Here is a 21,632-nt window from a genome sequence, read left to right as displayed (position 1 = left end):
GCGCCCCCTGCCCCACCACAGCAGGCACAACCAACAGTTAAATTTTTATATTTACAATATTCTCTTCATCTTTTGCCAGGTTTAAAAATGTGTACAGAGCCGCGAAGGGTTGGGGCAGGGATGTGGGATTGTCTGGGGGTTGTTCTGGGGAGAGGGGCTGGGCATTGGAGTCCGTGGCTGAATCATGGGGTCCCCCAGCCCCCCTCCCATGCCCCAGTTTGGGGGGGGAGCGTCTGTCTACAAGGTTCAGGGCCCAGGTCCCTAGCATTTAGAGGGCATGGCCATTTGGAGAGGAGCTAGACCAGGCAAGAGGAGGGGTCATAAAAGAACTAAGTTTCCATGGGGGAAGGTGGGAGAAGGGACAGTCAGGAGGCAGAGTTCTGGGGAGCCAAGACCAGGGATTCCGGATTTGGGTGTCAGTGGAAGACAGCCCCCCACCCCCTATTAAAGTTTGGCACTAACGAACCCGCCCCCGGCAGATAAGGACTTTCCTCCACTGGTGTCCCTTAAAACCCTACCTGACACCATTCTCCCCAGAGGCCCAAACCCTTTCTCCCCAGGCGATTCCTCTCTGGGGCTGTCACCCGCACACGACCTTTCAGATTCGCCCTGCTGCTGTCTGCCCAAGCCCCATCCCACCGCCCCCTCCATCTGTTCTCAGCACTGCTGACCTCATTCTCTCCCCAGCCTGCCCCGTGAAGCCTTTCCCCCTGTGCCCTCTTTCCGCGGCTCCTTTCCTTCAGCCCTGGCTGAGGGAAGGGGGGCCTCGTCAAAGAAGGGGTGGGTGGCTAAGGGGAGAAGGTGTTCTGACACTGACACTGGATGGCTTCAAGGAGGGAGACAGAGAAGAGAGGAGGGACACTGAGGCAGAGAGGGAGGGATGAGACACAGGGAAGGGAGGAGAGACACAGGCAGGACCCCTTTCGCTGCCACTTCCGTGCCCCATATCCCATTTGTCCCCATATTTACCTGCCCTGGCCCAGGCCTGGGGGATCCTTGGAACATTTTGGGGGTCTCCCCCCAAAACCCACCTAATCCAGTTTGGCACGGATGAGCAGTAGTCTGAGAACTGAGGGAAAGGCTGTTCTCAGACCCCAGCGAGGGCTTTGGTCAAACATGCATGGCCTCCGTGGGTGGCATGCCATGCCCCCCAGACTTGGCAGCTTTTGGGTGGGGGAGACCAGCCGTGGTCTGCCCCCAGGATTTGTACCCTCCCCGCTCCGCTTCAGTCAGTCTGAAGTCTGTTCCCACCTACTGGGTGGGGAGGAGCTAAGTGCTAGGCCTCAGGTCTGGGGGACCATGGGGAGGGGGGAAGCTGGCGGGAAAGGGGCTGTCTGCATGGGAAAACACACATCCACATGCAAGAACATGTTTCCACTCAGAGAGATGTATCCTGGACCGGTGGGAAAACAAGTTCCCAGGCAGCCCAGGGACGCACGGATCTCCTCCCTTCCCCCGGCAGGGAATCCCACCCAGAGCACCGGCTTCATCTGACATCGGCCACGGGGGATAAACATGCTTCGCTGGGGCAGGTGGGGGGGCACACAGTGGGAGTTGGGGGGGGGCGACTTGATTTCCTCGGTTCCTTCCCAAGGGGCACTGTCCGGGGACACACCACTTCCCCGGGGTCCCCCAGGGGGGGGGGGGGGGGGGGGGGGGAGGGGGAGAAGGCAGGAGGGAATGGGATTCTGGGGTACAAATCCCCGCAGGAATTCTTTTGAGGGGGCCAACATGTGTCCAGGGCGGCAAAAAAAACACCTCACCCTGCACATGGGAAAACACACCCCCTCGTGAGAAAGCACGCCTCCACGTGGGAAAACACGCCTCCACGTGGGAAAACACGTCCACGTTTCCACACACCCAAGACTGGTGTCCCAATGGAGGGGCCGGAACTCCCCCCAGCTGTTCTGAGGCCCCGGTCCAGAGAAGAGGACGGGCCTCTTGGCATGGGAAAGACACACATCCCGGTGCAGAAACCCATGTCCACCTGGTGCTCCCACCGCGGGGCATCTCCAGAGCGAGAAGCCTGTGGCCAGTCCTCCTCCCTGCCTTCTGGGCGGCACTGCCCCCCGAGGGCGGCGGCCATGGCCACGGCGACGGCGATGGCGGCAGCAGCAGAGGCGGGGAGGGCTGGGGAGGGGGGCCTCCCCCACCAGCCTCCCCCTATACCCGAGTGGTGGAGTGGGGGTGCGGTAGCGTGTTGTTGTGGCTGGTAGCGGTGGGGGGCGGCGGGGGGAAGGGCCCGAAGGGGTGCAGGGAGGGGGGCGGCGGGGGCGGCGGGGGCCCCAGGCCGCTGGGCAGCAGGGTCAGGGCCCCGGGGGCCAGCAGAGGTACGTCGTCCGGGGCCCGGCGCAGGGCCAGGGTGTAGTCGGGCGGGCAGGCGGGGCGCAGGGCCTCGGCGGGGTCCGCCCCGACGCCCCCGGCCCGCTTCAGCTGCAGGGACACCAGCTCCTCCTCGGGCGGCAGCTCGCGGCCAGCGACGGGGAGCAGGGGGCCCCCGCCCGGCACCCCGGAGCCTGAGCCGCCGGGGGGGGCTGAGCCGCCGGCACCGCAGCTCCTGCCGCCGGTCCCGCTTGTAGTAGAGCGCGGCGAAGGCCAGGATGTTGAGGAAGAGGAGCGAGGCGCCCACGGCCACCGTGACGCTGAGCTCGGTGGAGTAGTCTCGGGAGTCCCCGGGGAAGCGGTCGTAGGCGCGGGGGCCCGGCTCGGGCTCCGGCTCAGGCGGCAGCGTGGCCGGCGGCGGCGGGCGGCGCGTGCCTGGGGCGCCGGGGGGGTGGGCGCGGCGGCCAGCGCGTGGCATAGGGGGGCAGGCGCGTGGTGGTGGTGAAGAGCTCCGTGTGCAGGTTGTGCAGGTGCGGCACGAGCTCCAGCCAGAAGGCCACCTTGTTGGCGCGGTAGTTGTCGCGCACGCGCGGCTTCAGGCCGATGTGCAGGTACTGCTTCTCCTTGCTGTTGAACTTGCTCCACACCACCTCCTCGAAGCGGTTGGGCTTGGTGTGGATGAACTTGGTGTCCTGTGGCACCGGCTGGTTGGGGTCGCTGTGGGCACAGGAGGGCGGGGCGAAGGAGGAGTGAGGGGGAGGCCCGGGCGCATGTGTGGGGGAGGGGTGGGCAGGGAGACCCACAGAGACGCGGGGGGCAAGAGGGCCCTGAGACAGAAGGAAAGGCGGAGAAGCAAGAAGGGAGAGGCAGAAGAGACAGGGACTGACAGACAGGCAGAGGTGAGGTGGGAGGGGCAGACAGGCAGAGGTGAGGTGGGAGGGGCAGACAGGCAGAGGTGAGGTGGGAGGGGCAGACAGCAGAGATGAGGACTGAGGAGTAGAGACAGAGATGAGGACAGAGCGGCAGAGACAGGCAGAGATGAGGTTGGAGGGGCAGAGACAGAGATGAGGTTGGAGGGGCGGAGGCAGGCAGAGATGAGGACAGAGGGGCAGAGACGGGCAGGGAGCTAGCTGGCGAGAGAGGCAGAATCTGAGACTGAGGGAGAGAGACACGGTTAGGAACGGAGAGACAGAGGCAGGGGACAGCCAGCCAAGGTGAGAGCAGCAAGCAAAAAGCTTGAATCAGTGGATTCAAAGAGAGAGAGATGTAAATAGTGACAGACACAAACTCTCACACAGAGACGCAAGCCAGGGCATCAGAAGGAAAACAGAATGCCCGGAGAGAGGGAGGAAGAGGCCCAGAGAGACAGACCCGGAGCTGAAGCCAGCAAGGAAGCCCAGGCAATGATGGAGGAATGACCGTATGCGGAGTGGGGGGCGGGGCGCTAAGGATGGCGGGGGTGTGTGCCCGCGCCTTGGCCTGCAGGGGGGCCCCCCCAGCCCCACTGGCCCTCACCCAGTCTTGGCGAAGTTGGTCCAGTAGGTCATGACCACAGCGCTGAGCATGACATCATTCTTGGAGAAGTTGCAGGGGAAGAGGTCGGTGGCACCCACCATGGGCACGCCAAAGACGTAGGGCAGCTCGTCCCCGTGCGCTGCGTCTGCCCACTCGGGCCGGCCCTCGGCCTGGCAGTGGTGGTAGAAGGTATAAAAGTAGACAGGGGACTGGTAGTCAGCGTGTAGCTTGGCGGTGGCCACAGCCGGTGCCACCCACTGGTGGTCTGTAAAGAGTGCCAGCAGGGTCTTTCTCCGCATCTCGCCATTGTCCCGGTCGGCCCAGTCCGTGTACATGAACTTGATGGTCTCCCGAAGCACATCCTTGCCCTCCGGGTAGCCGTACAGGTTGTCCACAAAGTTGGAGACGGTGAAGTCAAAGGCGCTGGCGGACACGCCGTCCTCGCTCTCCGCGGAGTCCTCTACGAACTTGAGGCCCTCTCCTTGGTTGACGCCAATGAGCATGTCGTAGTTGAGGAACTCCCCCTGCTGCATGAGGATCTCAGGGTCATCGGGGACGACGTCACCGTCCACCACGGGCCCAAAGGCGATGTGGTAGCTGGGGAGAAGCGGTCAGGGTCTCGTCACCTTCTCCCTGGCCTCCTCTCAGCTCCTAGCCTGCCGGGCCCTTCTTTCTGCCCTGGGTGAAATCTCCTGAGTCCTTCGGGGCACGTGGCCTTTTGGGGAGTCTTCCCTGATGCGCCTCGTGGCCCCTCATGCACCCTTGCTCTGTTTGGGCGCCTGCACTTGGGGCGGGCTCCCGAGGGAAGGAGGCTGGGCTGGCAGAGGGGCCTGAAGCCGATCGGAACGCCCGCGGGCACCTCTCACCCTCAACGTCCTGGGAACTGGCAAGGAAAGTGGAGGCCCAGCCCTGCCCGCTCCCACCCCCATACCGGGCGGGCTGCACGTCCTGGTCCACCAGCTCCCGCGAGGGCTTCCGGCGCAGGCACTCCACGGCCTCCGCACTGTCCTCCCGGTCGCAGCCCACTTTGGCCGCCAGCAGCCGCGTGTACTTGAGCGGCTGGTAGTTGACCGACCAGCTGGAGATGGCCGTGCCGCTCTGGGCGATGGCCTTCTGGAACAACCCTGACAGGACAGGGCGGGCTTCAGGCTGGGCTGCCTCTGCCGAGGGCGGGAAGGGGGAACCTGGTGGGGTGGGCGTGTGGGAATGGGGATGGGAAGGGCAGGCCACAGTGGGGGGGGGGGTGCGTACCTTCTGAATGGTGAGAGAGGATCAGAAGGTTGACACAGGAGGCCCCTGCCCCTGATCCGAAGATGGTGATGCGCTCGGGGTCACCCCCAAAGTGGGCGATGTTCTCACTGAGCCAGCGCAGGGCCTGGATCTGGTCCAGGAGTCCATAGTTGCCTTTGGCCGCCTGGTCCCCGGTGCTGAGAAAGCCTGGAAGCACAGGAGGAAAGGGGCTTCCTGGGGGTGTCAGAGCACCCTCACCCCCCTTCTGGGCAGCTCCGTCCAGCCCAGAAGCCATTCTTCTTTTGCCCCGTCTAGAGGAACACTGCCCCCTGCCCCACCCAGACTCCAGGCCCTCGAGTGGCTGCCCGCCCTCACCGAGCACCCCAAGCCGGTAGTTGAGCGTGGCTACAATGACGTTGCCGTAGGCAGCCAGGACGGAGCCGTCGAACATGTTCCCAGTCCCCTCCATGTAGGAGCCACCGTGCAGAAACAGCATCACTGGCTTCTTCCCGGAGTCCCGGATATCTGTGTGGGGAGGGGGCGGGCGGTGGTGGGCCAGGGTTGGGGGACAAGAATATGGTCAGACCGGCCCCAGCACCGCCCAGCTCCTGGGCCTGCAGAGGACCAGCCCGGAGCTCAGGGGACATGTCTCTCCCGTCCCTGCGGGGGGCAAGACCGGATTCCCCTCCCTCCCTCCCCAGGAGCCCTGGCCAAAGGTCCCACCCCACCTCCTGCCGGCCTGCACCACGGCACTCCTCCAAATGCCAGACAGACCTTCCAAGAAGCCTAAGAGGTGGGGGGGGCGACCCTCCCCAGGGCATCTGCTGGATGCAGGGGACCCCCTCCCCACACACACACAGCAAATCTCCTTCCTGCTCGGAGGAAGAGCAAAAACTCCCGAGGCTGACTCTAGCACTAGAGATGCTGGAAGGGTCAGGGCGGTTCCTCGGACTCAGGCCTTGGGTCTCAGGTCCACGTGGCAGCCCGGTCTGTGGGTGAGGGGTGCCAGCCTAGGGTCCCTGGGGGCCTGGTCTCCTCCCTGCCCTAATTCCTTTCTAGGTCACCTCCCCAGTTACCATGGCAACCCCCAGCCTAATTACCCTGGTAGGAGGACGCAGGGTGGGAAAAAGCCTGCTTGATAAAGCCAGGGTACAGCTCTTTAGTCCCAGGCCTGCCCCCCCCAACACTGGCCTGACCCTGGCTTCTGCACCGGACGCCCCTCTTGCCCTGTCCCCAAAGGATCCCATGAATCACTGGGCTGAGACATGACGGATTCCAGAAGAGGGGGGAGTCTGGGAGGGCTTGCCATGGCCCCCAAGGCAATACCAAGTACCTTCTTAGCAGCCCCCCATGATTCCACCACGGCACCCGGCTGGGGTCCCCCATGGCCCACAGGCCCTCCTCTCTCGCAACACTCGCAATCCCTGACTAGCCTGGGCCTCCAAGTCCCCAGCGGCTCTGCTCACCTCCGTCCTCCCGCTAGAAACTTTCTCCTGCCAGAAGGTGAGCCCATAGGACACTGAGAGGTTCCCCCCACCCCTGCAGACAGCTTGTGGCCTCCAGTCTCTTAAGACCTTCTCTGCCACCTCCCTCCACCTGGTGGGCTCTACCCTCTCCGTGTCCTCCCCAAACCCTGCTCTTGCCCTCCTTCTGGAACCTTTGGTGGCCTTCCAGCCAGACTCAGGTGGAAGCCTCCTCCCTGCAAGGCCCTCTCTTCAAGTCCTCAGTTAAACCCCTCCTCCCCACCCTGCACCTCCACTCCCAGTGTTGGGGGAGGAGGGGGTTGGAAAGGGAAGGAGCAGGGAGGGGGGGCCGGGGCAACAAGAAATTCAAAACCAACAACAAAAAAACAGGATCAAGAAAGAAGAAAGAAAGAAAAAAACAACAACAACCAAAAAGCGAGAAGCTCTCGGGGGCGGGGGGGCAGATTCAACAAGAAAAGAAAAAAAAACCAAAACCAAAAAACCAAAACCAAAAAACCAAAAAGATCCTTTTTTTTTTTTTGAAAAAAAGAAAAAAAGAAAAAAGTTTTTTGCATTTTTTTTTCAAAATTTTGTGGTGAAACTTCAAGATATTGGGCCCTGTTTTCAAAAATTTCCAGATTCTTTAATGCGCTTCAAATGTTTGCGTTTTCTGCATCTGACAGGCTTTTGAAAATTTTAGGTTTGTTTCTGACATTTCAATGGTGCCATCAATTTGCCAACTTAAATTGTTTTTTTTTTAAATGTAGTTTTACTCCAAATTAAAGTTGGTTTTGTTTTGTTTTGTTTTTTCAAATGTTACATATCGCAAGTTTCCAAACAGTCCAAATTGCTGCTGAACTCTAAACGTTTTATCCAATTCTTTGGTGGTTTTTTTTTCCCCCCTCTGACATTCCAATTTCTTTTTTCACTTAGATTTTGGCCGTGTTTGGCTTTGCTTGCAGGTTCACTAATGGGTCCAACATTGTTCAAATTTCGTTTGAAGTTTTCGTAATTCTTTTTTCCAATTATTACAAATTTTTCTTTTCTTTTCTTTTTCGTTTTTAGTTGGGAGAAACGACTGGGGGGGGCCTTGAGGGCCGCGGGGGTGGGAGGGGTATTTAGTTAGGGGCGGGCCTTGAGCGTCCTCTAATCAGCAACCACATGCAGCAGCGGGGTTTTTAAATCTACCTGTGTCTGGCGGATTGAGCGTCGCCTCGTCACGTTTTTTTGTGAGCGGACCTAAGACCGGGAACACAAAACAGAGAAAAAAGGACAATTTTGTGGGGAAAGATGGGGGTCGGGGGGGAGGTGGTGGATGGGGAGGGGAGGACAGAAAGCAGAAAAGGGGAGGGTGGAGGGCAGAAAAAATAAGCCAAAAAAAGCAAAATTCGTTTGCAAGAAAAAGAAACCAAGAAAAGAGAAAAACGTTTTCTACAACCCAAATTTGTTTCCCCTCCCCGGAAAAAGTCATGCCCCAAAGAAAAGGCTGGGTTTGGGGGGTGGGGTGGGCTGCCTGAGTGGGCTGAGGCCTGTTTTAAGACATAGCGACTTGGCTTGGAGACGTGTTTGCTAATTGCTGGAAACGAAATGGTGTTAGAGGTGGGGGTGGGGTGGGGAGGGGAGGCCCACCCCAAGCCCCAAGCCCCAAGCCCCAAGCCCCAAGCCGGGGAGGCCACGGCCAGCTGTGCCGCCAGCTGTGCCACCAGCGCCTCCACTCACGCCCGGCCCTCTCTGGGGCCAGCCCATCACCTGCCTGCTCCCCCAGGCTGCGAGGGAGGGGCAGCAGCAGAAAGGGCCCATCTGGAAGATCTGAAAGGCAGAGCGTAGGGTGGGACTGGGGGCCGCCCGCCCCTGCAGCTCACAGCCCTTCAAGCCCTGAGCTCCCCACTGGAGTGCTGGGGCCAGGTCAGCAAGGGCTGCCTGTCCCCCTGAGCAGCCTCTCACCTGGCCAGCATTCCTCTCCCATCCGCACTTGGGGACCTGGCTTCTCACCCCACCTCCCCGATGTGGGGCAAAGCAGGGAAAGGGGTCATCAGGTCTTGCCCTCCTCTCCACCTCTTCCCTCGGCACCCCCCAAGCCCAGCCCTCACCCAGGCCTATTCTCCCCGCACGGAGAACAGTCTACGCCCCACCGGGGACATGAGCACCTCCTGCCCCCTGGCCCACCCAGCCCCCGGCCCAACACTGCTCTAATGCCAGAAAGCCCCCCTCCCCAATTTGGGGTTCAGTCCACAAATAGGGAACAGGAAACACAGCGCCCTGAGCCACCCTGACACATAAGGGGCCAGGAGGTGCTGGCAGGTATGAAGTGTGCCCCTGGTCACGGAAAGACCCCAGGCAGGGCTCAGAGTTTGGTCCCAGGCTCCTTGCAGAAGGGGGAATCGGTCGGGGCGAAAAGCCGGAAGCCAGAAAGCAGAGGGGGTTCCCTTCACTGATTGGCTTCTCCTCATTGGCATGGAGAGGGATGGGTCATCGAGGTCCAGGCCAGCCTCTGGAAGGCTTCTCCCAACTGGTGATGACGGCCCCATAGGGACCCATTAGGATTGGGGTCTGTTCTCTACAACAGGATGGGGATGGGGATGAAGTCAGCAGGGCACGAGTGAGCATGAGATTAATGTGTGAGTGTGTGTGTGTGTGCTCATGCCTGAGTCAACCTCTTCCTTGCAGAGCTGGTGTGAAGATTCAGTGAGATCACCTGCATGTGTCAGGCCCCAGGCAGGTCTGTGATAAGCGATGGTTAAAAATACAGAAGGTGTGGGCATAGGTGGTGTGGGGGCAGGGTGGACATTGTGTCTGGAGGTGCTGGGCTGGACAGCTCATTGGTGGGAAGTCTGGAATGTATGGTCCATGTGAGGGGCGAGGGGATAGCCCACAGAGGGCAACACCGGCGTGGACAGCCTACGAGGAGCCAGGAGCCCGGGGGAGAGCCCACGAGTGGAAAGCACGGAGATGGACAGGCTGTGCGGAGGTCCTGGGGCAAATGATTCAGAGGCCATTGTGGAGGGCAGGCTGCCGGGGCAGGGGGCCCATGAGAGGGCAGGGGGATGTGGAGTGGATGGCTCTCCCGTGGAGGGTGTGACGGTGTTGGGGAGGGCGTCTGGAGTGTACTGGGGTGAAGAGTGGATCAGGGTGCCTGGAATGGGGATGGGGTTGGAGCAGGGGATCCTGTGTGCGTTGCGGGCCTGGGTTGCGGAGGCATGGTTACCATGGGAGGGGTGGGACTGGGTTAGGGTGCACGGCTGATAGGGAGTGGACGGCGATACCCGAGCAGCTGGGAGTGAGGTGTTCGAGTGCTCGATCTGCGGGGAGGGTATAAGCTTGCTGGGCGTGCTGTCCCAGCCCGAGCTGGTACACAGGGGTTCTCTAGGCAGAGCTGGTGTAAGCGATGCTTGGAAGTGTTGAGGGCTTTGGGGGCTGTGGTGTGAGTGGCCACATAGAAGGTTACTAGGGCCAAGGTCTCTGTAGGGGTGTTACTAGGACACATGACTTGTATCCGGGGATACTGGCGAGCACGGGTCTAAGCGGGCAATAGGGTCCATAGCTTCCGAGAGGCGCTGGGGTGTGTGCTAAGTGCGGGCACTGGGCATCTGGCTATGTGGGCGTTGGAGCACGTGGTCAGTGTGCAGGCTGGTGGGGTTCCTGACCCCGCATGCTGACGAGTTGTGGTTCCCGGGGTATCGTGGTATGTGCACACCTGACGTGCGGGTAGTGGGGGCATACGGTGCCCGTACAGGGGTTCCTGGGTACCAGGCCTGTGTGTACATACAGTTGGCAGAAAACGGCCTGCGGGGGATGCTGTAGGAGTGGGGGGTCCCTGTGGTAGTGCTGGGGTGTTCTGGAGCAGTGATACGGAGAGTCAGAAGGATAACATGGGGCTGTTCATGAGGCTGGCCTTGGGGCAGGCTGAAGTTGGGCTGAGCACCTCAGCAGGAGACAGGCAGGTACTGTGAGACATACTCCCGGGGCTGAAGGTTGGCTGGTGGACAACCTTCCAGGATGTTGTGCTGGGGGCTGGGAGCACTGCGGGGGCAGGGGGTGAACGGGACAACTCCTTCCCCAGCAGAGCCAGTCTGTTAGAGTGGGGGGAGCCCGGAGGGAAAGATGTTCTCATGAGGATGGGTGGGCTGTGCTGTGAATGAGGGGGGCTGTGTAGGGATCAGGGGACAGAGCTTTGGAAGGAAAGGGCACTAAGCTCGGGCTGGTGCTGGGCGGGCAATGGTGCAACACACAGAAGGGTGCCTGTGCACCCAGGGAGGAAGAAGGAGACTTCTCTGTTGTCTCTGAGCTGTAGAAGGAACCAAAGGGGGTACTGCTCAGGGACAAGCCCAGGCCTGGGGTGGGAGGTGGAGCAGTGGCCGGAGTGGGCGTCTAGGCAGGGCGAGATGCTTCCAATGCCCGCTACCCATCGGGAGCCAGTGTGCGTGTGCCTTGGCGGGGATGGGGTCTTTAAGCCCAGCTTGGTACCTGTGGCTCACCCTGCGGGCACCAGGACCTTCCAGGGTGGCTGTCTGCAGGAGCGTTCCTGCGACTGCCTGGCAGGGCCCCGTCCCACCCTGGGAGGGGCCGCGCAGCCTGCAGGGACCCGCGGCCTCTTGCGGGGCCGGGCCAGTGCCACGGGGTGGAGGGTCTGCGTGCACGCGTGTGGGCTGCGTCCTCGGGGTGCCCAGCCTGGTGCCCGCGCCCTTACCGTCCTCGGTGGGCACGTAGAGGTTGAGGTACAGGCAGTCTTCGCTCTGGTTCTGCACATAGGTGGCGGCCGCCTCCAAGTTGTCGGTGAACCACACGGGCAGCATGATGGCGGGCAGCGCCCCGTGCAGGTTCTGCGGGCAGGCGGGCGGCAGGGTGGTGGCGTTGCGCACGCCGGGCCACGAGGCGGGGGCCTCGGGCGGCTGGAAGCGGCGGGCGCCCAAGGGTGGCGTGGCGTAGGGAACGCCCAAAAACTGCACGACGGGGCCCAGGATCTCGTTGTTGAGCTCGCGCCGCACACCGCGCACTCGCCCATAGGCCGTGTTCACCACTGGGAAGCGTTCCTCCCCGAGGCTGCTGAGGCCCAGGACCGGGCCCCCCGGGGAGCCGCCACTGGGACCCCCTCCCCCCCCGTTGAGCCCCTGCCAGCCCCACCAGACACAGCGCCAGGAGCCACATGCTGATCGGGGGACCCCCCCTCCCTCCCCGGGACCCCCCCCCTCGGAGAGAGAGAGAAGGGGGGGGGAGAGGGAGGGAGGCCCCCCCTCGCCCCAGTAGGGAGGAGGGGGCGGGGGAAAGGAGGGAGGAGGGGGGTGGGGAGGGACCTGGGTTAGACTGGACAGAGAGAGGGTCTGTTCCTCTCCATGGAGGGGGCAAGGGGTGGGGAAGGGGAAGGAAGTGGGAGAAGGTGAAGGCAGGCCCGGACTGCAGGGTGGAGGGATGGGGTGTGCAAGAGACAGACAGACAGACAGACAGAAAAATACAGAGAAGTGGAAGAAGGGAAGGGAAATCGGACAGGGCAGACAGAAGGGAACAGGGAAACAAGAGACAAGTGGTTAGTGACTTGGAATTCAGACCAAGTTGCCCCCCTTCTGCCACCCTCAGGCCCCCTGCCGCCCCCACCAACCCCAGCAACCCCCATCCCCAAAGCAGGGACCCAGATAGAAAAGTCTAAGGCAGGGGATAGGGTGGGGACGTGATAGACGCCCAGGACAGAACCAGAGGAGGAGGGCCAGCTCCCTGGACCCCGCACGCCCACCCCCCCACCGCCCTTCCAGCTGCTTTATCCCTCCCAGGCAGGCTCTCCTTGGGGACTCAGGAGTCCCAGTTCCCACCTCCCTGGGAGGGATGAGATAGACAAGGAAGAGAAAATAAAAATACCAAGTCATTAATCAGCAGGAAGTAGCGGGTTTGTTTATACGTGTTAATTACTCCTGAGCTGTAATTTCAGGGCACTGAACCGCCACTCCAGGCCATTCTTGGGGCCACACAGTCCAAGCACATTTTCCTCCCTTCAACAGCCCATTCCCTAAGGATCTGTGCACCAGAGGAGGGGACGGATCCCTTTCCCCCCAGGTCTTCCTCGTTTCTTCCATCAGAAGTTAAGGTGCCTTGAGGCAGGGGCTGGAGCAGGGAGGGGATGCTGCTGGAGGGGCAAATCCAGGGACAGATGCGTGATCCTGCAGCCGGTTGCTGGGCGACGGGATGCTGCCCCGCAATGTTACCTCGGCAACCGGCTGCAGCTTTAACCCTGGAGGGGGTCTGGAGGAAGAGGGAAAGGGGCTGGTTTGGTTATGGGGTCCATTCAGGGCAGGAGGGCAGAGGCGTGAGTGAGAATACTAGAGTTTTCCCCAACCTTAGCGGAGAGAAAGAAGTGTATATGTTGAGGGGAGAGGGAGATTGGGGCATAGAGAACCCTAAAGACCCGCCTCTTGCCCCTTGTCGGCCAATCAGAGCCTAGCCCTAGTGACCAGGCCTCTGGCTGGGGAGAAGGGGTGCTGAGGTGGGTTTGGAGGGCATCAGATGCAGCCACCGACACCCCCCCGCCCGGACAGTCTCAAACAGCCCTGGAGCCCAGATGCCTCTTCCACGCATGGCGTTCTGACCCACGTCCTGGGGGCAAACCTCGGCTTTCTTCTAGTCCCATCCCAGCTCTTTACCTCCCCTTCCCCTTGCCAGCCCCCCCCCACAGTTGCTGTCCTGATGCCTGGATGCTCAGGACAGCAGGGGCAGGAAGAGAGACAAGATCCGACCAAAGGGGCAGACACCCAGGTCATTTCAGCAAGCACCCCTGCACCCCCCCACCCCGCAGCCGCCAGAGCTGTTTGCTGACGCGGGCTTTTCGGAGCCAGGCTCTCTGCAGGTGTCAATTTATTCCAGAGATGAGGACACAGGAATCCTTACCACACACACCCAGTCATGCCCTCCCCCTCTCCAGGTCCTCTTAAGCTCCTGTCCCCCATCAGCAGGAGGGGGCTTGGGGCTGGCTCCCTCAGGATCTCCTCTGTCCATGCAGGGCTGTGTTCTGCTTCCATATCCCTACCCCCCCACCCCCTCCTACTAACACGGTCTGACTCTGCCCCCCCCCCCCACTTCAGGTACTTTGGGCCGCGGGCCTCCTGACTGCCAGCTTCTTTCCCTTCTTCCCTCCCACTGGAGCCCTCCCCCCATCGCTCTCCCCTCCATAGCGCTCCCTGAGAGCATCTTTCCCGGCCTCTTCCAGCTTGCTCCGGCTTCTGCCTTCAGTCTTTTTCCATCTCTCTCCTCTACATCTCCCTCCTCGCCCGTTTCTCATCTCTCTCCTTCAAACCTCTTCCCCACGTTTCTCCCCGAAGCCCCTTCTCTCTCTCTCTCTCCCTCTCCCCTCTTTCCTACCTCTGTCTCCCCCATTTTCTCTCCCCATCTCTGTCTGCCACATCTTACTCCCCCTCCTTCTCCCTATCCCCCTCTGCCTTGCTCTCTCCATTCCTGCCCGGGCCTGACTCCCCCAGCCGGGGAGAATTGAGGGAGTGGGGCTCAGGCCGCAGCCCCCCCCCCTTCCTGCAGTGGGGAAAATGGCTTGGCCGGGAAGGGGAGGAGGAGGGGGAGGGGGAGATGGGAACACACGGGGTCTGTGGGCCCATTCAAAGGATCATTCATGGGCTGGAGAGAGGCAGAGACAAAGAGACCGAGACGCAGAGACACGGCGAGAGCATCCCTAGGCGGAGACACGCAGACAGAGCAGGCTGGGGGGAAACCAGGCGCAGGGAGAGAGATGGGGAAAAGGAGACCCCAGTGGACCGCCACGCACCCCCCTCCTCCCGGCCCGGCTTAGCTCCTACCTGGCTCAGCCCTGGGGCCGTGGTGCCTCCATCCAGGGCTCCGAGTAGGGGGCGGACGGGCTTCGGGAGGGGGGGCGGCGGCCTCTGAGCCCCCGCGGCCCCGCAGGCCCAGCCCCCGCCCGCAGCGCCTCACCGGGCGGGGGAGGGGGATCGCCCCAGCCCCGGGGGGGCGGGGCCGGGATCCAGTCGATCCCCGGGGAAAGGAGAGGTAGGGGATGGGGTCAGGAGGAACCCGAGAACAGGGAACCCCGCAGTGGGGCCGGAAGAGCGAAGAAGGGGCAACAAGAAAGGACTGGATTGGGGATCCACTGGCTCCGTGGGCCGTCTTCGAGGGACCAGAAGGTGGTACAGGCGGAAGATCCTAAGGGATCGGGTGCGGGAGGAGGTGTCCACGGCAATCCCCAGGGGCCAGGAGCCCGGGAGCGCAGGATCTGCGGTGCAGGGGCCGGGATCCAGCCGGAATCCTCGGGGAGGGGGAGGGATCTAGTCGATCCCGAGGGCGGGCGGGAGGGGGAGGTCCAGGGAGTCAGAGGAGGGCGGGAGTCGAGTCTGAAGCCCCAGGGTGGGGGTCGACAGGGCTCCTAGGAGGAGAAGCGGGGGTAAGGGGGAGGATTCGGGGGACGCTCAGCAGCCAGGAGGCCCGGACTCCTGGCTCCGCGCGCCAGGGCCCACCCGCCCCGCGTCCATCCCAGCCCGAGAGTGATGATCCGCCGGCGGAGCAGCCGCAGCAGCCCCGCGCGTCACCGCGCGGCCGCCTCCCCCGCCCCCTGCGGAGAGAGCGGCGCACACCCCTCGCTCGCACCCGCCTGCCCGCCCGCCCGCCCTCCAGAGTGTGGGGGGATTGGAGACGGTGGAAGGGGGCGGGAGCGGACAGACAGACGGGTGGACGAAACGGGCCAGGGCAGGGTGGAGACATCCTCCCTCCCTAGGTCTCCCACCCTCGGGGCTCTGGGGGTTGGCGGGTTGGGGGCGCGGGGGTCGGTGGGGAGCCTATAGGGGGCGGAGCATCATGCGAAGAAGGCGGAGCCTTGCAGCTGTGGGAGGAACCATCTCGACAGTGGGCGGGGTTTGACGGCGATGGGTGGGGCTTGGCTATCCGAGCGGCCGCCTCTTTTTGGGAGTGGGTCTGGTTTAAAGCTGGAAAGGAGGAGCCAGTGGGGAAAGGGGCGGAACTTTGCGTGGGGACCGGGATCTTTGGAAATTGGCCGGAGGTGGGGGGGTAGGTGTTAGAAGAAGCGATCAACTTTGAAAGTGGGCCAATCCGTGACGCAAATCCTCTAGTCCCGCCTCCCAGCCCCGCCCCTCAGCGCTCGGCTCCTCCGCCGCTAATTGGTTCCCGTTTCTCCGCCCGCCAGACGGCTTCGCCACTCAGCAGAGGTTTTACAAAGGCGCAGGTACCCGGGTGAGGACCCGGGCGCTGAAATGAACACGGCCTGGATTGGGCACTTGTGGACTTCATTTGCATGGGAGACCGGGATTGGCTGGCCTCTCGGGTGGCCTGGGCGGTGTTCGTCCAGCGCGTGACCGTCCACTGCCATGGCCGGCCCGGGTGTTGCTTTCCGCCGCTTGGGCGCCTTGTCGGGAGCCGGGGCCTTGGGCTTGGCCTCCTACGGGGCGCACGGTCAGGGGCTGGGGACGCAGCTCACACTGCGACGCCGGTTGCCGGGAGGTGGGGGCGTCTAGTGCAGGGGCGGGGCCTGGGGGAAGTGCCAAACAGCCCTCGGAGCCCCGGCCCTTTTACAGCCCCTCCAGCCGGGTCCGGTTTGGTTCCCAGCAGTGCCCGTGCGTGCTTCCACCAATCAGAGTGGAAGACACTCCTTGTCGCCAGGGTCCCCCTGGGTCCCGCCGGGAGCTGGGGCGGGCGAGGCCGGCGCTTCGACGGGTAACCTCTGCCTCTCCCTCCACAGGCGCCCAGTTTCCGGATGCCTACGGGAAGGAGGTGAAGCACCCGCGCTGGGGCTCCCCGCTTCCGGGTCTCCGGGCGCCCAGGGTCGGGGGTCGCCGCGGGGAGTCGCGGGGGAGCGGGGCGCGGGGTCCCGGAGTGCCGAGGGCGGCCGGCCTGAGCCGTGGGTGCCTGCGCGGGAGGCCAGCCCGACTCGAGTTGGGGGCCGAATGGGATCCAGGCTCCCTCGTTGCTGGGGAAATGGCACCCACCCCCAACCACCTTTCTCTTTTCCTTACAGCTGTTTGACAAGGCCAACAAACACCACTTCATACACAGCCTGGCCCTCTTAGGGGTGCCCCACTGCAGAAAACCCCTCTGGGTAATCTGACCCCGCGCCTAACCTCGACCAAGCCCCACCCGCTCCCGCTCGGTCTGCCCTTCTCTTACAGGCCTGTGTTCTTCTTGTATCTCCTTCAGGCCGGGTTACTTCTGGCCTCGGGAACCGCCTTATTCTGCACCAGCTTTTACTACCAGGCTCTGAGTGGAGACCCCGGCATCCAGACTTTGGCCCCGGTGGGAGGGAGCCTGCTTATCTTGGGCTGGCTTGCCTTGGCTCTTTGAGCTTCCGTGTGTTTGCTTTCTGGGTCCTTCTTTGAGAGTTGGAGCAGGGAGGGGATTAAAAGAGAAAGGCAAATAAAGTCACTTGAGTCTTTGTTCATCTTGGAGGAAGAAGGGTAGGGATGGTCGGCCTCTGGACTCCCTCCCTTTCCTAAGACCGAGTCTTCGGTCTGGGGCTTCTGTTCAGTTCAAGTTGACTTGTTACGAGGTTCTTAGACTGGAGGGCATGGGAGCTGTAAAGTGCTAGAAGCCACACAGAGTCTTACTGGAGTGTTCTCTGGCACCTGGGATTCTGGGTTCTGATAAGCTCATCCTGTGGTTCCGATGCTCACGGGAACTTGAAGATGACTTTAGGGTGGTGGTTTTCAGCCCTGGCAGCCCACAGATTTACGGAGCCCTCACTCTAGCAGTCAGGACACCCAGGTGGACGGCCATTAGTTATAAAATACCTTGGGGTTCAGCACAGGGGCAGATCATCATGTATGCGGGGGGCAGTCAGGAAATGCTTCATGGTGCCCGAGCAGAGGTGGGGAAGGGAAGAGTAACATTGTGGGTGGGCGGAATTTCTGAAGCAGGAGAGTGAGAAAAGGTGGCCAGGCAGGCTGGTGAGGCACCGACGGTAGGTAGGGAACCGGAAGAGATGTAGGGGGCAGCCAGGGCCCGTGAATTAGTCATCATGTGTCAGACACACATTACAAGGAAATTTAAGTCTGAACAAGATAGACGCCATCGTTTCCCCATGGAGTTGCTCATCTAGGAGTAGAAACGGATTTCAACAACTCAATGTACAAATGGGTCATTGTGAGTTGTGCTCTGTGCTTGAAGGAAAAGAACAGGGAGGCAGGGGGACTGTAGGGTAGTGGAGTAGGGAAGGGGAGGGGGGGGGGGTGGGAAGCCATCACAGAGGAAGTCCATTGAAGCAGGAGCTGATCAAGTACAAGGTTGGATGGGAAGCATATATATATATATTTTTTTTTTGAAGATTTTATTTATTTATTTGACAGAGAGAGGGAACACAAGCAGGGAGAAGGACAAGCAGGCTTCCCGCTGAGCAGAAAGCACAGTGCTGCAGGGCTCAGTCCCAGGACCCTGGGTCATGACCTGAGCCCAAGGCAGACATTTAACAACTGAGCCACCCAGGTGCCCCGAGGGGAAGCATATTCTAGACAGGAAGAATAACCTTCAGAACAGACTGCAAAGAAGCCGTTTAAGATCCTTGAGGCAGGAGAAAATCAGGTGCACTGAAGAAGGGGCAAAACCAGTGAGGCTGATGGGTAGTGACGAGGGCCCCAGATCCCGGATGCCCATGCGGGCCTTGCCAGGAGTGGTAAGGCACTTGGAATTCATTTGTAACGCAGCAGTAAATGGTTAAAAGGTTTGAAGTCAGAGAATGCTAGGATCTGATATCTACGTTTAGAAGACCTGGAGAACCCATCGGAGGAAGGCAGGAGAGGAGGCCCAGGTACGAGATGATGGTGGTGGCTTGGCTTAGGGTGGAAGAGATGGTCAGAAGGGCCCAGGTCAGATGCATTTCGAAGGTGGTGCTGATGGGACCCGCTGATGGACTGGATATAAGAGCTGAATGAGCGGGAGCCTTCCGGGTTATACACCTGCTGGAGGTGCTGTTACTCGGATGAGAAAAACAGGCAGATCAGAGGAGGCAGGTTGGCAGGTGTTGGATGGGCTGCTTCTGAAATGCCTGGTTCACATCCAAGCAGGTAGTTGGGGAGCTCAGGGAAGTTCTGGACTCAGGCTCACACATCACCCACCGACCCCGGCTGGTCTCCCATCCCATCTCTTCCCCATAAATGCCCTTGGAAGGATCCTGTGACTCGCTAGGACCTCTGGTTGCGCAATCCAGAGGATGGCTTTCAATCTTGTCTTCAGTCTCTGCAGCACAGGACACAGTTGGCCACACTGTCCTCGGAACACAACCTTTTTTTTTTTTTTTAAGATTTTATTTATTTATTTGGCAGAGAGAGATACAGCAAGAGAGGGAACACAAGCAGGTGAGTGAGAGAGGGAGAAGCACGCTTCCCGCTGATCAGGGAGCCCGATGTGGGGCTTGATCCCAGGACTCTGGGATCATGCCCTGAGCCGAAGGCAGATGTTAACGACTGAGCCCCTCAGGCGCCCCGACAACCTGTTGCTTCTCTGTCACTCCTCCTGCTTTTCCCTCTCGCTGTGGCTGAACTACCAGCTTCCCCTTCGCTGCCCAGTTTAGATCCATGGTTTTCAAATTCCAATGAAGAGTTAGAACACCTGTGTGTATGTATTTTTACATCAGCTTTGTTACTTTCCATGTTTGTGTGTTTCATCGAGTGCATATCTGTGTGGTGTGCTGGAGGCACGTGCTTAGTTTTTCCGAAGATGTGCATTCGGAAAAAGTACAGGCCGTTTCTCTAAATGGAGGATTTTGGGGTAATCTCCGTGAGCCCCCATCTTCAGTTATAATCTGAATACTTTTAAACCTAGGATTTCTGTCTCCTGCCCTAGTCCCTTCTGAGCTCTGGACTCCTGTAGCAGCTGCAGTGTGCGAAAACGTTCCGTAGGGACCTGAAGGATGCAGTGAGGGGGCGGGGGTGTGTTCCAGACCAGGGTAGGAGCTTTTGAGGCAGCCCTGAAGCAGACGAGAGCCCAGTGGACTTGCGACCTGAAAGAATTCCTGGTGACCAGGGGTGCCCGGGTGGCTCAGTCGGTTAAGCCTCTGCCTTCAGTTCTGATCGTGATCCCAGGGTCCTGGGTTGGAGCCCCGTGTCAGGCTCCCCGCTCAGCGGAGAGTCTGCCTCTCCCTCTCTACCTGACTGCAATCCCTCCTGCTTGTGCTCTCTCTCTGTCAAATAAATAAAATCTTTAAAAAAGAAAAAAAAATCTTTGGTGAATGGCTTCAAGACCAGGAAGGGTTGTAGTGAAAAATGTGGATACCGGGGGCCAAAGCGTGGGGAGCTCGGGCTGAGAAGTCGGCCTCTTCTAAGGGCAGTGGGGAGCCACAGAAGCATTTATATCCAGGAAGGAGGCATGAGTTGAGGTGTATTAGTACAAGATCACAATATTTCTACATTTTAGTGAGGACGAAAATGCAGCCTCAGAGGGACTCCCAGAGAGGCCCAGAGTGCCAGTGGCGGAGCAAGCCCGGGATCCCCAGGCTCCAAGCGCCCAGTCCAGGGCTCCTGCCGCATTTCCGTCCTTCACCCCAGGCAGCACGTGGGGACAGCACAGCGGGGGACCTCCACGTGGAAGAGACCCCAACATCGGGAATGGCAAGCTTCCCTGTACTGTGATCCTTAACACCTTAGCTTTGACCCTGCCAGTGTGGGAGGGGGGCCCTTGAGGAACCAAGATAAATAAGGCCCGCTTAGTAATTGGCCCCTGTTACCACGGCGCTGCGGTTTCCAGTTCTTGCAGGTCCTACAAGGCAGCGGGAAGTGAAGCTAGCAGAGGGGAAGCAGCTTGTCCGTATCACAGCCGGGTGTAAGCCGGGATCCAAACTCCCTTCTGTCCAGCTCCCCGTGATAAGTCCTTTCCTTCTTGTACACGCCGAGACATTCAGACTTCAGCAGTGTAGACAGATCCCAGCAAAAGCAATCTGTTTCAGCGTGATCGGGATTGCATGTAGGTACGGAGGCAGGCTCCTTTTGCTTTGGGGGACCGGTAAGGCTTCTGCCCACCTGCAGGGCATCAGCGTGAATAGTTCACTAGAAGAAAAGGGACAAACCACACTGGGGACGAGTCAGGAGGGAGAGCTGGAGTTTCTGGAGCGCAGGATGGAGTGGGCAGGAAATGACCAAGCAGGAGGAGCAGAGTCCCGTCAGGAAGGGCCTCCTGGGCCCAGCCCCAGTCAACTTCGCTTGCCCGTTTTCTCATATTCTGTACCCCAGCAAGCCATCAAGGCTGGTTGGCTTAAATGCAAACCCGGAATCTCACCACCTGCTCGTTACCTACCACTCCGGCCCCTGGTCCGAGCCCCCATCACATCCCACCTAGTTCTTCCAAGAACTGCTAGTTCTAGTTACCTTGCCTGCCGACTCCAGACAGAGCAGCCTGAGAGAGAGACACCCTGTGACATCGGGGTCCTCAGCCTTAGCTCCACATTAAAGTCTTAAATTCTCAGAAAGGTCTCCTGTCTACACTGACCCCAGATATTCTAATTGAGTTGATAGGACCCAGGGCCCACGCAGAGGTATTTTGTGAAGCTCCCAGAAGATTCTCTCTTGTGGCCAGAGTTGAGGACCCCTGACTGAGTGTCAGTTTCCGGTCTCCATCCAAACCCTGCAACCCTTCCCATCTCACTCAGAGTCCAATCCAGTGGGCTGCAGGGCTGTATGTGGTTCGGGCTTCTATGACCTCTCTTACTTCCCCCTGGTTCCTTCCATTCCGGCCGCGCTGGCCTCCTTTCTGTCTGTTGAACAGGTAAAGCAGAGCTTTTGCCTTTGGCGTTCCCTCCACCCGAAACGTTCTTCTGCAGAAGTCGGCCTAGCTCGATCCTTGACCTCTAGGTCTTTGTTCAACTCCCACCTCCTTAGTGGCACCTTCCCCACCCACCCCCTTCGGTGGCGCCACTCCTGCCCACCTGTATCCTCCTTACCTTGCCCTACTTTTCTTCAGAGCACTTGTCACATCTGCCCTCTAGAATACTTTACATTTTCTGTCTCTTCTCTACTAGAATGCAAGCCACAGGACATCAGCAATTTTTAATTTCTCTTTTAACTGCTGTAGATTCCTGGGTGCCCAAGAGGCTCAGTCAGTGAAACGTCTGCCTTGGGCTCAGATCAGGATCCCTGGGTCCTGGGATCGAGCCCCGCATGGGCTCTC

General features: G+C 60.3%; 2 protein-coding genes across 2 annotated transcripts; one reads left to right on the top strand and one right to left on the bottom strand.

Annotated features, from left to right (window-relative positions):
• Positions 1-2,113: 2,113 nt before the first annotated feature.
• Positions 2,114-11,790, bottom strand: NLGN2 (neuroligin 2). The gene is given in 10 exon segments (XM_032839898.1): positions 2,114-2,532; positions 2,534-2,773; positions 2,775-3,039; positions 3,838-4,434; positions 4,769-4,961; positions 5,089-5,274; positions 5,443-5,592; positions 7,719-7,769; positions 11,218-11,626; positions 11,628-11,790. Coding segments are annotated over 10 exon segments (2,508 nt in total). The 5' UTR covers positions 11,676-11,790; the 3' UTR covers positions 2,114-2,163.
• Positions 11,791-15,801: 4,011 nt separating this feature from the next.
• Positions 15,802-16,900, top strand: TMEM256 (transmembrane protein 256). The gene is made up of 4 exons (XM_032839899.1): positions 15,802-15,938; positions 16,225-16,256; positions 16,501-16,581; positions 16,680-16,900. Exons 1-4 carry the CDS (start codon positions 15,854-15,856, stop codon positions 16,821-16,823), a joined length of 342 nt encoding a protein of 113 aa, XP_032695790.1. The 5' UTR covers positions 15,802-15,853; the 3' UTR covers positions 16,824-16,900.
• Positions 16,901-21,632: the final 4,732 nt, after the last annotated feature.

The sequence above is a fragment of the Lontra canadensis genome, unplaced genomic scaffold, assembly GCF_010015895.1.
Source record: "Lontra canadensis isolate GAN:19392208 unplaced genomic scaffold, GSC_riverotter_1.0 scaffold110, whole genome shotgun sequence".
Taxonomy (NCBI): domain Eukaryota; kingdom Metazoa; phylum Chordata; class Mammalia; order Carnivora; family Mustelidae; genus Lontra; species Lontra canadensis.
The sequence above is the reverse complement of the archived record's forward strand: the minus strand, read 5'-3'. Positions and strand labels throughout refer to the sequence as shown.

Bases quoted from the DNA above. Each gene is read 5' to 3' on its own strand.
- TMEM256 (XM_032839899.1), top strand. From the start codon at position 15,854: ATGGCCGGCCCGGGTGTTGCTTTCCGCCGCTTGGGCGCCTTGTCGGGA. The intron at 15,939-16,224 runs GTCAGGGGCTGG...CTCCCTCCACAG, and splicing joins GGCCTCCTACGGGGCGCACG to GCGCCCAGTTTCCGGATGCC. The intron at 16,257-16,500 runs GTGAAGCACCCG...TTTTCCTTACAG, and splicing joins CGGATGCCTACGGGAAGGAG to CTGTTTGACAAGGCCAACAA.